The sequence below is a fragment of the Ochlerotatus camptorhynchus genome, unplaced genomic scaffold (assembly GCF_037179485.1).
Source record: "Ochlerotatus camptorhynchus isolate MF236.1 unplaced genomic scaffold, CSIRO-AGI_Acam_v1.1 ptg000457l, whole genome shotgun sequence".
NCBI classification, from domain to species: Eukaryota; Metazoa; Arthropoda; class Insecta; order Diptera; family Culicidae; genus Ochlerotatus; species Ochlerotatus camptorhynchus.
In genome coordinates, this window is record NW_027040943.1 from 2475502 (window position 1) to 2490203 (window position 14702).

The following is a 14702-nucleotide window of genomic DNA, read 5'->3' on the forward strand; positions in this document are numbered from 1 at the left end:
AATCTATTTTCCTGTATTTTGACAGTCGACTGCGTCGCCTATAATGACATAGTTTTTCACGCGAGAGAAGAAGAACACGTCACAGACAAAAAGAAGCCAGTTGTCTCCTCTTTCTTTCAGGACTTTTAATATGTTTCGAGGGATGCATCGATTAGCTAGGAACCGAAGAGAGTATCAGAGCTGAGCCAAAAAGTTTAGCATGTTTCTTCGGGACCTTCTGGCCTATGGTTATATCATGTTATAAGTCTAGTCTTGTTGACATATTTATTGTTGATAATAATTATAACAATCTCGTAACATGTTATAACCATAGAGGTAACTCTAAGACCAGAAGGTCCTGAAGAAACGTGCTCAACTTTTTGGCTCAGCTCTGGAACTATCTTCGGTCCCAAGCTAATCGATGCACCCTTCGAAACATAGGAAAATCCACGAACCCCTCATTTTATCTGTAAATTTTTCATAGAGAATCAAAACAAACATAGTGTATTACTAGAATTTTGACTAGAATGGAGTACGCTTATAGATGTACTTGGGAAATAGGCTAGTCAAGTAGTGAGTCAATTTAAAATCTTTAGTTTCCACCGGTTGCTATCAATCTGAACATAGCATAATGCCTTGTTCAAACGCTGGCAAGACTGGGGAGTTATAACATGTTATAACTCTGTAGTCTGAACGTAGTATCAGACAGCAATCTTATAATATGTTATGATAATTATAGACAAGAAAAATGTCATCAATATACTTATAAGATCTTATAAATGCTCAGTCTGATCAGTGTTTTAACTAAACATGTTTACCCTGCGCACGGTTCATTCACCTGCATTAGTATTACATATCGCACACTACTACGTTCGCAAAATAAACGGGTCGGAGCTTTGACTTCGACATTACAGTCGCGAGTCGATCGTAAGAGTGTGCAGATCGCCGTTTGTGGTTCGCTTCGCGTGTTTATTCTACCTACCTACTGTAAATCGGCACATGTGAGTTTCTTTATCAGCAGTGTGAACTATGAACCAGGCAGAGGCAATTTTCACAAGTGGCGTTTGATAGAATGCAGTGCATATTTTAATAGTGCATTACCTGTTGATTGAATGAAATCCCAAAAAATCGTATGGAGCAGTGTGTTCTGCGCCTCATAGTTTTGATTTTGTGGGTTGGGTGAAAGCATTTTTTTTCTTTGCGATGCTTATGCTATGTGATAAATTTAGCAGTTTAATATTGTGTAATGAATGGAAAAACACTACCATCTATTTGTTTAGTAAGCATTTTTCCTGAATGTTTGTACTTATCGTTTTTGGCACTTTTGATGCATTTATTTGACTGGTTTTGACATAATCCATTAATCAGTTATACATACACAGTTTAAAATATTTTGCAATTTACTTCGCATACGCTTGTAATATAGGTACTTGCTAGTATCTTCTGATTACGTTTCGCCTTTCCTTATCGTCCCTATCGACACGGAAAAAATAAAGCACTACATAAATTATTTCACTGATCCTAGCTTTTTGGTAACCATATATCAACCATACATAAGGTAGCAGACCGAATTGTTAATCCCATCAATAGTAGACCTTACGTTATACTATGTTCAGACTATGGAGTTATAACATTTTCCTTGTCGATAATTATTGTATGTTATAACTCCGTAGTGCGTTCATAGCAATAGGATGCAAGGCAACGAGGAACATTTTTCAAAAAGTTCAAAAGTCGTTTTTTCGTTAGTAGTGAAATTTCAAACCTTGGAAACATTGAGTACATTTTCTGGGCTTACATTTGACTGCAAAAAAAAAAACAGATTTTTTATTTTTTGAGAAATATAATTGCGCATCCTTGCACCTTAAGCAGGTATTCAAAGCATTATTTTCAGTTGTTTTTTGTTTGACGTCATTATGGCCTAGAAACAGTAGATTATGAACGAAAAATGCTGACATTAGTTTCAACCTAAGAATGTGATTTACTGTCTTATGATTGTTTGCCTTATCGCTTGATCTACCTTATTTTCAAGAAGTCCATTGTTAATCCAATTACAGAAACTCTTTTGTTATCGCTTCTGGATATAATGAGTGCCCATGTCTGCCAAATGGAAAATTTCCAATCTTTCGATAAGAGCACACCCCAAATTCAAAATGACAAGTCAAAGTCTACGATTATAGCATGGATTTTCTTTTAATTATTCAAGTTCATTAGCCTGATTGACACTGATCTATGTTTTCTTTTCTAATTTCAGACGTACTATCGCTAGCGTTACTACAACACCTCAACCTGAATTATTTACGTGTTGCCGTATCAGTGAATGGCGATAAAGTGATTGTAGTGGATGCTTGAGGAGGATAATGTTTCACCTTTGATTTGCTTTCTTTCATGCGGTTTGTAAAACCATCGAATCAGTTCAGAAGCGATTTGTTGTCAGTCGGGTTTTCAAGTTCTCGCGTTGCGCATACGGTACTCTCGAAGTACATCAACCCTTCAAGCAATTATCTGGAAGGCAGTGTTTAATTGAGAGAAAGTTGTTTTTCGTGTTCTCGCATGATACATTGTTAAGGATAAGCTTCGGTAAAAGCCTTGGCTAAAAGTTAATTTAAGAAGTTAGTCGAAATAGTGTAAAACCAAAAATGGCAGGCCTATGGTCAATGGTCAAACAGTCCACGCTGGTGCATCTCTGCTTTGCGATATCGTATTTCACATCCGGATTAGTAATCAACACTGCACAATGCGTGCTCTATTTTGGACTCAAGCCCTTCAACAAGCGACTGTATAGGAAGATTGGATACTATCTATGTTATTCCTTCTACTCGCGTAAGTATTCATTTTGGTTATTATGTATTTTGTATTAAGCTGATGCAAATTTTATTTTTATTTTATGTCACTAGATATATTATGTTTTTTTTTCATCCATTATTTATTGTTTGACCTTCCAACACCTCCCCCCTCCCCCTCTCCCTCGACCTATTTGAATGATTATAGATATAAAATTAAAATAGTATTTGCATCATCACAATTCTTCACTAGCAATGAAAAATATACCTTTTAATTGTCGAAATGACGCATTGTTCTACGAAAAATTGAGATTCTTACCGATAGGCCCAATCTAGGCCAACATTAGAGCTATTTCACATATGTTATTAGTATTGTCTCATTTTTTTCCTCTGTTCGTGACATCTATTGCGACCAGTAGTTTGATCTATTGTAGTATATCCCATGTACTTAGTTTAGTGCATGTAGTATTACTCCATCAATATTGAGAAATGATGAAGTATTCGATTTTAATAAAGTTGAACAGTTCCACACAGATTCGCAAATCGTTTCGGATCGATGTTTTTAGAATAAATACTTGTTATTTTACACAGTTGTTTGTTATTGTCCAACATGCCATTTTACATAGTATGGTTCCCTAGTTTTGTACACGACTAACACTTGAAAAGGGATTATGCAAAAATGATACGCATCAATAGAAAAACATATATCTCGCGAACGATTTGTTTTATCGATATGGTGTCTTCAAAGAAGTTGCGGACAAGTATTGTGCATTTTAAGAAAAAATGTAAACTGTAAAAAATTATTTTATTTTTTATAAAAAAAAATCAAAATTACAGGGTGGCAAGTGAACCAGGAAAACCGGGAAAAAGTCGGGAATTTATTTTCACCAGGAAAAACCGGGAAAAAACCAGGATTTCTTAAGTTCACCAGGAAAATAATCCTGTTTGTATAATTTAAATAGGTTTTAAATTTTATGTTTGTCAAAGTTTCTTTTTATAATCAGGTCAAAACTAACCATTTTGTTCAAGCGAAATCTTTCACATAACTGAACATTGCTGAACAAAATTTACCCTGAGAATTTAGTAAATATGTTTTGTATTTATTTTTAATTTAATTTTTTTCTCAATCAATTGCATGTATGATTTGTGCTTAATGGATAGCAGACTTAAGCAGTGCCGATGCGTAACTACTTCGAAGTACCTGTTCAACATGTTAAATAAAAAAGTTCTATTTCTAAAAAACTTCAGATAAAGCCTTCGAACTTTATGCAAGTTCTACAAAATTCGTGAAAGTCTTACAAGTTTCAGGAAAATCCTGTGAACTACTGTGATGACCTACGACGGTCAGGAAATCTCTCCGAACCTTCAGAGAAGTTCTACAAATTTCAGAGAAGTCTTACGAACTTCAGGGAAGTCCTTTAATCTTTGGGGAATAACTACGAATTTTACAGAATTTTTTACAGATTTAATGTAACTTCTACGACATTTAGGCATTGCTTAAAACTAAAGGATAATCCAATGACACATATGAATTTTTTCCGAGCTTCAGAGAAGTCTTCAATACTCTTGGGAAGTCCTCTGAACTTAACATAGTTCTCCAAGCTCAAAAAAGTTCCTAGAACTTCCGAGAAGTCGATTGAACTACGAAATTCATGGGAGCTCTCCAAACTTCATGGAAATTCCCTGGAGAAATTAGGGAAAGACCCACAAACTTTTGGAAAACCCTTCGATATTTAAAGCCTTATGAACTTCAGAGAAGCTCTTCTAAATTTAGGGTCCTCATATATTCAGTTAAGTCCGTCAAACTTCAGGAAAGTCCTTAGATTTTCGAGAAAGTTCTTCGAACTTGAAGGAAGTCTTACGAACTTCTGAGAATTTCTACCAACTTCGTGGTACTTTACGATACTTAAGAAATTCCCATGAATTTAAAAAAAAAAACTCCGAACTTCAGGGAAGTCCTAAGATCTTAAAAAAAGTCCTTCGAACTTCGGGGAAGTCCCATGAAATTCAGGCAATATAAACTTCAATGAACCCTTCAGGAAAGACCTTAACGCTTCAGGGAAGTTCTACGAACTTTAGCAGTCAGTCTTTTTAATAATAAGAGTTATTAAACCACCGTTGTTTATGAAATCTTTTTAAAATCATGTTGAAATCAAAATTCCGCGTTGACAGTTTGCGGAAAATTTAAACAAACTGGAAATCCGTAAAATTGTTAGAAGCAAAGGTTTGTTTAAAGAATCCTCATTCATATCACACTTCGCAATTTCACCTTGAGATAAACTAGCCTAAAAACTAAAACTGACTAAAAATCTCAATAATAAAGTTAAAGTTTCAAAAACAGAAATCTCAAGATTTAAGGGCTTATAGATTTCTAAATTTCAGACATTAGGGGCTCCGCGCAAGTCCGTCGTATCTCAGCTTTTCTTCGTCATACACCCCTAAAATCGCTCATCTTACGGGTTATCGCAAATGTTTCAATGTCAATCGTAATTAATCTTGTAAGCAAAGATATTTTTGCAAAAACATGAGCAAAGTATTTTTGCTAATATAGTATTAGCACATAGAACGGAAATAGGCGCCATGATACGACGAAGTAGTGCGGCTCCCTACTAGCTTCTTTACAGCAAACAATCAGATAAAGATCTCACGGGCATTCACAAGAACCTTAATACTTATTTTGGTTTGTGAAATTCCGCATTGCGCGAAGAATGATGGTATAAGGATTCACCTTATTTTTTTTTACTAAAAATTGTTTTTTAAATACATGTTTTTTAAAACCAGGAAATTTTTAAATCATTGGCCAGGAAAACCAGGAAAAAAAGCAGGAATTTCAAAATGAAAAATCACTTGCCACCCTGAAATTATGAAACAGAATTAAAATTACTCAAATTGCATTTTTTTTTAAATTATTTTTATATATTTATATTATAGTTTAGATAAAATGTTACCTACTGCCAACGTGTATTTTCTGGGCAATTCATAAAAAAAAAGTTATGAATTATTGAAAAAAGTAGTATTTTCCAAAATACTACCAACCGTTATCGAATATCTTTCAGATAGTGTTAATATTAAAACACATTAAATTTAGAACAAAAAAGCTCATAATGCTTCAATTGCCGAAAGTTGCTATTTTCGAGATACTCGTAGATTAAAATTCACTTATCGCATAATTAGAGCAATTTTCGCCCTTTTGAGATGTTATTCATGAGTGTTCAATATTGAAAATATTTTTAACGAAAAGCCCAATTCTTGTCTTCATCGCGAGGAATTGATTATAAATGAAAGGACCCGCTATTTAGGCGGGTGAGTGAGGGCACCCTCTAAAGGCGTGTCGCCTGTTGCAACATTTAGTTTTAGTTAGCATATCCTCAAAACCAACTTTTGCCCACACTACACTTATCATATTGACGTAGGATTACGTCTTTCGGGAAGGGTGCCAATTCAGGAAATGCAAAGAAAATTGGTCAGACTTTAAATACTAATAACTTGGCCAATAATCAATGGATTTTGATGTTTTGTGTGTCGATCCATTCTCCAGTGTTATAATTTTTTGTGTGGTATGTGACATATTATATTTGTTCAATATTTAAATAGTTAACAATGAAGACATATGGATATTCAAATTTCCCATATATTTTCTTCGACCGCAAGGTGCTTACCCCTAACACAGCCAGCAGAAAGTTGATGCATAACGACACAAGCCGAAGCCGCACAATCATTCAACGTTGCACGTTGGACGGTGTGACTTCGGACTTGTTCGCTGCAGCGTGGACATCGTAGCATTCCTAGCAGCTCAATACATACACCTCACACCAATAAAAAACAACCAGACGTAAACGCAAATCGATCCAGGGAAATGGAAAAGCTGCACTTTGCGTTGTGAGATCCACTGCCGTGGTTTATATTTTCCAAACACGTTTCTAAAATTCCGTCGAACATCCAGCTCATCGGAGTAACTGTGATCCGTCGATATCAGAAGAAATTGAAAATTGCAATCAGTAGGAATTGTTCAATTTATCAGTCACCTATAAAAATTAGTGAAAACAAACGGCCTTTTTCAAGGCCAGCAATAAATCTTTACATAAGAGCGCTAGTTTATTTAAAAAAAAAACTGAACCGTCCTTAAAAGTGCAAAACTTGTGTAATAGTGCCCGATTAGTTTGTATCGTTTTGATGCGTTCTGCAAACAAGTAATAAGCTTCGTGCGCCAAAGATACCGATAACCGATTTTGACAGAATTTACACCTATCAGAACGTGCTCCGACCGGAATCCAATTTGTATTCGTGTGAGCGCACGTCCGGACTTGTGTGAATGCTAAGCACAGTTTTACCAACCGGTGGAAACTAACGTTTTTAAATTGGCTCACTACTTGACTAGCCCATTGGTCCCAAGCAAATCGATTAACGTACCCCATTCTAGCCGAAATTCTAATACTACACTGTTTGTTTTGATTCGCTATGAAAGTTTGACAGATAAAATGAGGGTTCATAGATTTTCCCATGTTTCGAGGGGTGCATCGATTAGCTTGGGACCAAAGATAGTACCAGAGCTGAGCCAAAAAGTTGATCACGTTTCTTTGGGACCTTCTACTCTTAGAGTTACCTCTATGGTTTTACAGCTCTCCATGTCTATGTCATCACACCCAACGGTTCTTCGGGGGAATTTTTTGGGGTATTTTTTGGGAACTGTTTTATCTCACATCATTCAAGTCGTCTTTTTGGAATATAATGGGGTGCAAATCAATATTTTTTTTCACGAGTTGTGTCAAGTTTTGAACGCTTATAACATAGTCATTTATTAATGAAGTACAATTTTAATTACATCATTTTATTCAGGTTGGATGTAAGATTTGTTGGTATAAAGATGCTAGTTGGTTATTAATGGTTAATTATTGAAAATTGATCATCGTTTGTGTTAACTTTTTTCGTATCGTTGCTTGTTGTGCCCGAGTCGACGGACCTTTGTCGCTTGTTCTATTGTTCATGTGTTCTACCTATAATCGCATATCAGTCCCATATGGATTTTCGTCAATTTCAAGATAATAACGCTATCCACTATCAATTGGCATCTACTTTCATATTACGTGATAAAACTATGGGCTTTGATCATAAAAATGTCAAAACAACATCAAGTCAGTTTGTCTCATTAAGCGATTACTTTGCATATCAGTCCCATCCTGAAATTCAATCGTCCAGAGGTCAAGTTACAGTTCTGCTTTTTTGATGGCCATATTTTTCGCTGATATAACAAAAAACCTATCTTCATTGCAACTGATTTCAACTTGAAAAAAAAAATCAATCAATTTACTATGACTTTTCAAACATTACATGGGAATTGCACTTCGTAACTTCAACTGCCATTTCCTCAATGCCGACTTTTTCCATATGGGACTGATATGGGATTATAGGCAGTGTTGGTCTGCACCAGTTGCCGGTTTAGGAAGAGAAGGCCACTGCTTATCATTAGCGGCGTTCGCAAGCTGGCTATTGCCGTTGATCTTCGTGTTTTTGTTGCCACTTCGGAGCACCGTTGTTTCGAGTGAGATTTTCGGTCACGGTTACGGCATGTTTTGACTTGGTTTTTGTATCACACCAAAGTCACGTCGTCGTCCACAGTGATGAATGATCAAGCTTCATCCTTACTACGCGAACTCCATTAATGAAACCTGGAAAGTAGCTTTTCCAAACTTCACTTCTGCCAGAAGTAGTCGTAATCGTAACACTGCCAATATTCGAATTAATAAAAATATTAAACTGTGATATAGAAAGTATTGGTTCAAGTAAGGCTTCGGAAATGTCTTCTGAGGCCCGGAACATATGTGGTCAACTTTATTTTAACAATACAATATAACTGTTGTTTTAAATATTTATGCAATGTGATGTGTCAAATGTGAGGAGATCAAGAATATGTCAGTATTTAGTCATCAAGTCCAGCGTATTGAATATGATCACCAATTATTATTGTATTGCCATTTCAGGGAAAAAAGTTCAACGCGACTGACAAAGCATGCTATGGTTGTCAAATAAGCTGACGCCAAGTGTAGATTTTTCTCTGAATTGGCAATATATGATTTTTATCAGAATCTGAAAAAGTACATAAATAAAATCCTAATATGAAGAGGATACAACTGGCTTCTTACTCTTTTATCTCTATCTCTAACTCTATCTTACGAACTTCGAATCGGTCAATCACGAGCTGGTTCGCGTTTGACAGAAAAGTGGTTCGTTATTATTATTATTATCTCTATTTAGGAGATTTTCAGCCGCAGGCTAGTTCATCTCCAGGAGCCCCAGAAGGGGGCTTCCAAAAGTGGTTCGTTTTCGCCCCCGTATTGCTTAGATAAAACCAAACAAAGGAGACATCGAGTTGTGAAAATATCGTCTTTTAGAGAGTAAAATCCAGGTAAAAATGAAGGGACCTCTGAAAACATATTGAGTTCTAAAATATCGATTTGTGGAAAGTTGACTTTACGAGAAAGCATTTTTTTTTCTTTGTTATTTCATTTTGACATCAAGAAATTATTGACTAGAAGATAGTATTCTAAAAAATGACGAATTGACAGAAATTGATTCTTAATAGATACCCAAGTAAACAACAAGCCCGTTAATTCGCCTTTTTGCAATATAAGGCTAATATGCGGCTAATATAAAGCTTAGCATGCCCCATGTTAGCCGTGTATCAGCCTTATATTGCAAAAAGGCGAATTAGCGGGCTTGTTGGTTACTTGGATAGTTCCCTATACCTGATGAATTCCACAATCTCAACATATTTCTATCGATTAATCGCACTTTTCTGTTATTTTAGAATTGGTCTTCTTGGCTGACTGGTGGTCTGGCTCAACACTCTACATATACATCAGTGAGGAAGATCTTAAATATTGTGGAAAAGAACACGTGCTGTTGCTGATGAATCATTGCTACGAAATTGATTGGCTAGTAGGATGGGTGTTCTGTGAAAAAGTTGGTGTATTAGGTAACTGCAAAGCGTACGCCAAAAAGGTCATTCAGTACATCCCAACTATAGGATGGGCGTGGAAATTTGCTGAGTTTGTTTTCCTGGAGCGATCGTTCGACAAAGATAAGGAAATCATCGGCCTTCAAATCAAGGAAATAATGGATTATCCCGATCCAGTGTGGCTTCTCCTAAATGCAGAGGGAACACGTTTCACCGAGAAGAAGCACGAAGCTTCCATTCAATTTGCTCGAGAGCGTGGAATGGCCGAATTGAAGCACCATTTGATTCCAAGGACCAAAGGTTTTACTGCAAGTTTACCGCAGCTGCGAGGCAAAAGCACAATCTTAGATATTCAGCTTGCAATTAGTAAAGATTCTCTTGTGAGTTTTACTGTGGTATCTACTACCTACTTACCTCCATCGTCTTTTAAACCACTATATTACAATATTTTTAGGTCAAGCCGACTATTTTCAACATACTGAACGGCAAACCAGTTGTAGCCCACATGCATATCCGTCGTATACCCTTAGACACCGTACCCGAAGATGAAGAACAAGCTGCTGAGTGGTTACAAGAGCTTTTCCGTCAAAAGGACATTATGCAAGAGAGCTTCCATAACCATGGCGATTTCTTCACTGGTTCCAACATCACACGAAAAGTTCCGATCAAAATGCAGCCCCGATTGCACACGCTTGTCAATATGGCAGCATGGAACGTGGTAACAGTGGTTCCAATGTCATACTATCTCGTGCAACTGCTGGTCAGCGGAGAAATTATGTACTTTTCGATTGGTACATCGGTTCTTGTTGCTTGTAAGTCGATATTCACGTTACCAATAAACCAATTTCTAATAAGAGTTTATTTATTTATTTATTTTTTCTTTGAAACAGTTTACGCGCTTATGGTAAAGGCTATCGGGATGTCGAAAATCAGTAAAGCATCATCTTATGGTTCGGAAAAAGTGAACGGTCACAGTGATCAAAACGGATCATCCACCGATGAAACTACCAAAACTAAATAGAACAAGTAGCTTTTTATACTTATGTATTTGTATGTGTAGTGTGTACGTCGTTGTATCCTTATTGGGCTTTTGGCCCCTCGAACCCGGCCTGTAGTTTAGCTAATCCTCTCCGAAATATTATATTTTCTCCAGTTTTTGGAGGTCACTATTTTTGCTCCAAGCAAAATACCATTCTGTGCGGGAACAAAGCCTTCCGAAACTACGAACGCACGATCACGCGTTAAGCCACCAACACCGTCATGCCAAATTTTTGCTGGACATTTTTATATTTAACTTTTTTGAACGGAGGTAGCAATGAATAGCACCGGACTGTTCGGAACGGTGATTCCTGGTGAAATCATTCTTTAAAAGAAGAGAGTACGGAAAAATTGAGTAATGATGTATTGTTGTTACTAGTTTATGCCCTTGATAGAAACATATTTCCCTATACAAGAATAAAAAAACGATTGCGCGGTATGTGAACTCAAGAAACAGGAAACAAGAGCAACTATGAGAGAATGATCTATTTATTACCAATTTTTCGGTGAGATATAGTTTATACTGTGCAGTGCGCGTGTGCATTGCAGTTATTGCGATAAAAGTTTGAATGCAGACAAGCAGAAGCAGGAACTCAGTGTAATCACTGGGCATTCTATCGAACCAGTGAAAAAAACTCAGTACAAATTTTACCACCTTCCAAGCGATTTCGTTACATTTTCATTTTGTCAAAATTAAGTCTACCATCAAATTTAACCAATGCACGATATTAATTCTGTCTTGATTCTGTGTTTGAAATTATCCACACAGCAAATAATTACTTTATGAATAAGAAAATAATTATTAATGATAAGTAAGAATGACTTTTTTTGCAAAGTGAAGAAGACTAAAAATGAAACCAAATTAAGCACAAAAAATCTAACTTAACCACGTCTGTTGCGCAAAGGTTTAATTAACCTCAGTTAACTACAAAACAGTCAGACATAAGTGCAAACGTTGAAGCCGAGCTTCCCTGTTAACAACTTAAATATTATTTTTGCTACCTTAGAAGAAACAGTTTTGAATTTTGCGAGTGTTTAGTTTATTTTTCTGTTAGGTTAGTGCTACCTTATTACATCAACTGAATTCAGCAGAATATACTAATAGCGTACAAATCAGACACTGAGAAATGCAATTATCTACGGTTTGAGAAATAAAGATTGTTTTTAATTGTTAGGATCGGTACATGGTGTGGTGTATGTGTTTAGAACAGAAAAGAAAACCAAACAATTGAAATCTTATGTCCTTATAAGTGTTGCAAAAACCTATGAGTTTTGCCTTGCAAAATTCAACTCATCGATGAGTTTTTCGGTACAAAAATTCATTGCTTTATATTTTGACTATTCATTGATCATAGTGTCATTTTTGCATTATTCGTTGGAAAACATTAATAGACGTTAGATCGGTTTTTATTATGGAATGAATTGCTGGCGTTGTGAGTGTGGGTGCGCGAAAATACATGATCATCTCAAGCATGATGATTGTTTTCCAAATTCACACGCGAATTGTCTACCGCCGAACTTATCCGGAAATTCTGCTGACTATCCATGCTTCTGTTCCGTTCGACGTTCTTATCACTGTAGGATTTGGTTTACCGAATAACATGGCCTGATTGTCTTAGGAAATCTATTGGTACAATACAAACAATATGGTCTAACAACTGGCACGGTAGTTAAAATACTATGCGTAGTTGTACATTTTCCACATACCAGCGCCAGCCCCATCCAAATGCAGGACAAAAAGGAATAGGTAGGAATATGTTGACGTGATACTCGCTATGTTGGAAGCCGAGAATACCTCTGCATGGAGACTCCATAAGCTACTATTGGAACACATTGCACTAACGTACCTCCAATATTGGTATTTTCTTTCGTATAGATATAGATATTACTATTTTTCCAACAATACGTTTTCAATTAATTGCTTTTTGAAGAAAAAAAAAATGTTTTTCGTAGGTACTCAAAAAACGTATATGCGTATATCCTTTCCGTATATGCGCAAACACTACTATGTTTCGAGGGGTGCATAGATTAACTTGGGAGCGAATATAGTACCAGAGCTGAGCCAAAAAGTTGAGCACGTTTCTTCGGGACCTTCTAGTCTTAGAGTTACCGTAACTCTAAACTAGAAGGTCCCGAAGAAACGTGCTCAACTTTTTGGCTCAGCTCTGGTACTCTCTTCGGTTCCTAGCTAATTGATGCACCCCTCAAAACATAGGAAAATCCACGAAACCCTCATTTTATTTGTCATACTTTCATAGCGAATCAAAACAAACATAGTGTAGTCACAGACAAACAGACGTAACTCTTGAAAAAGTTTTTCTTGAAATCATAGTATCTCAAAATATAGGACCTCAGTAACGACATCTCTCGGGCTTCTCGCGGAAAACAAGCTTGCTCGCTAACTCGCAAACAATATTGCATAAAAGTTATATAGAATGTATAGAAACGTCAAAGTGATCCGATGCCAGCGCTGCGGCGAGTAGTTCGCGGAACTGATAATATTCAAATCAACCGTTAAATGCGTGAACGAAGATATACAATGAAGTGTTACGTCTGTTTGTCTGTGGTGTAGTACTAGAATTTCTACTAGAATGGGGTACGTTAATCGATGTACTTGGGACCGATAGGCTAGTCCAGTGTGAGGCAATTTAAAATCGTTTGTTTCCACCGGTTGGTATTACCGTTTGTTTTCCATTTTCACTCTGCAACTTCGTCCACTTAAGAGATAGAAAATTGTTGTCTGGGACAAAATTTCATGACTTCATCTTCAATGTTTCCATAGATGTTCATTTATTTTAACAAGCAGGGTTACTTTCACTAATGATAATTATATTGTGTACTTGTCAGATACAAGAATAGGTTGGAAAGTATGTATTTGACACATAAAACCTGTCAATTAGGCTTCCAGTGCGTCACAAGCAGCGAATTTATGACTCGTGAGCGTTCACTCAGAAAGAGCGCTCACGAATCGTAAAATCGCTGATTGTGACGCAATGAAAGCAATAATGACAGGTTTTATGTGCCAAACACATAGTTTACAACCTTTTCTTGTAAGTTACAAGTACTAATTATCATTATAAAACCTAAAGTTTTCATAATTCCGAAACACATTTTTATATAGCAAGCAGTGTTGGAAAAATATCAAAAAATCAAATCTCACCAATGCCCAAGATCACGCTTGATTTTCGTAGATAAAAATCAACAAGCAAACATCTGCGGTTGATTTTGCAAGCTGTGATATTGCAGCTCGGAATATCAAGCTAACAAAACTCACCAAACTGTGGTGAGATTGAGTTTAATGATTTTTGCTTTACACCCGAATGCAATCGAATCTTCCATAAAGCTGGGTTCAGACAGGTCAAGTCAATTGATCAAGTCAGTTGAATTCAACTGACTTGAACGCGAATTGAACGTGTAAACCATGCCATTCAATTGACTTGATCAACTCACTTGAATTGAAAAAAGTTGAACCAGGCTCAACTTTTCAAGCCAATTGAATTCAACTGAGTTGATCATTTGACTTGCCTAGTCTAAACCCAGCTTAACAGCTAGCAGCAGTCATTTCGTGTCTGCCTTCGGTGAAGATTAAAAAGAGTTAGCAAACTATACTTTCTCTTTCTAAGAAAACGATGTAGAACGGAATCATTTTTGTGTCGAGTCAGCTCTCAGCTTGATTTTTGCGCGTTGTGAATAGTCTCGCAATATCAAAGGAGCTTGTAAAATCAATATCAAGCATGATATTTTGTTCCAATATCACGCGTGATATTGAGAGCGTATGAGAGCGGAAAAATATTATTTGATTGATGATTTGGCCAACACTGATAGTAAGTGAGTGGAACCAACCCTGTTAACAAGACATAAAAAAGTTATTTTTAACTTAATGTATACCTCCCTTAAGCAAAAATATTTACCACTCAAATAAAGTTCTAAAAAATTGAAGAAACATTCTA

The 14702-nt window shown here is 36.3% G+C and overlaps 1 protein-coding gene across 2 annotated transcripts in view; it reads left to right on the plus strand.

The window, feature by feature from the left end:
- The window catches only part of LOC135712062 (1-acyl-sn-glycerol-3-phosphate acyltransferase delta-like), a 31021-nt gene extending 19086 nt beyond the window's left edge, over window positions 1-11935 (plus strand). Inside the window, exons 1-5 of one of the 2 annotated variants that reach the window (XM_065235046.1) lie at window positions 912-980; window positions 2231-2799; window positions 9565-10094; window positions 10169-10526; window positions 10605-11935. In XM_065235046.1, the coding sequence (XP_065091118.1) occupies window positions 2616-2799; window positions 9565-10094; window positions 10169-10526; window positions 10605-10735 (1203 nt within the window). In that variant the 5' untranslated portion in view covers window positions 912-980; window positions 2231-2615 and the 3' untranslated portion in view covers window positions 10736-11935. Of the gene's footprint in view, window positions 1-911; window positions 981-2230; window positions 2800-9564; window positions 10095-10168; window positions 10527-10604 lie in introns of those variants that run through there. The other variant, XM_065235045.1, reaches the window with a different exon arrangement.
- The last annotated feature ends 2767 nt before the right edge of the window (window positions 11936-14702 follow it).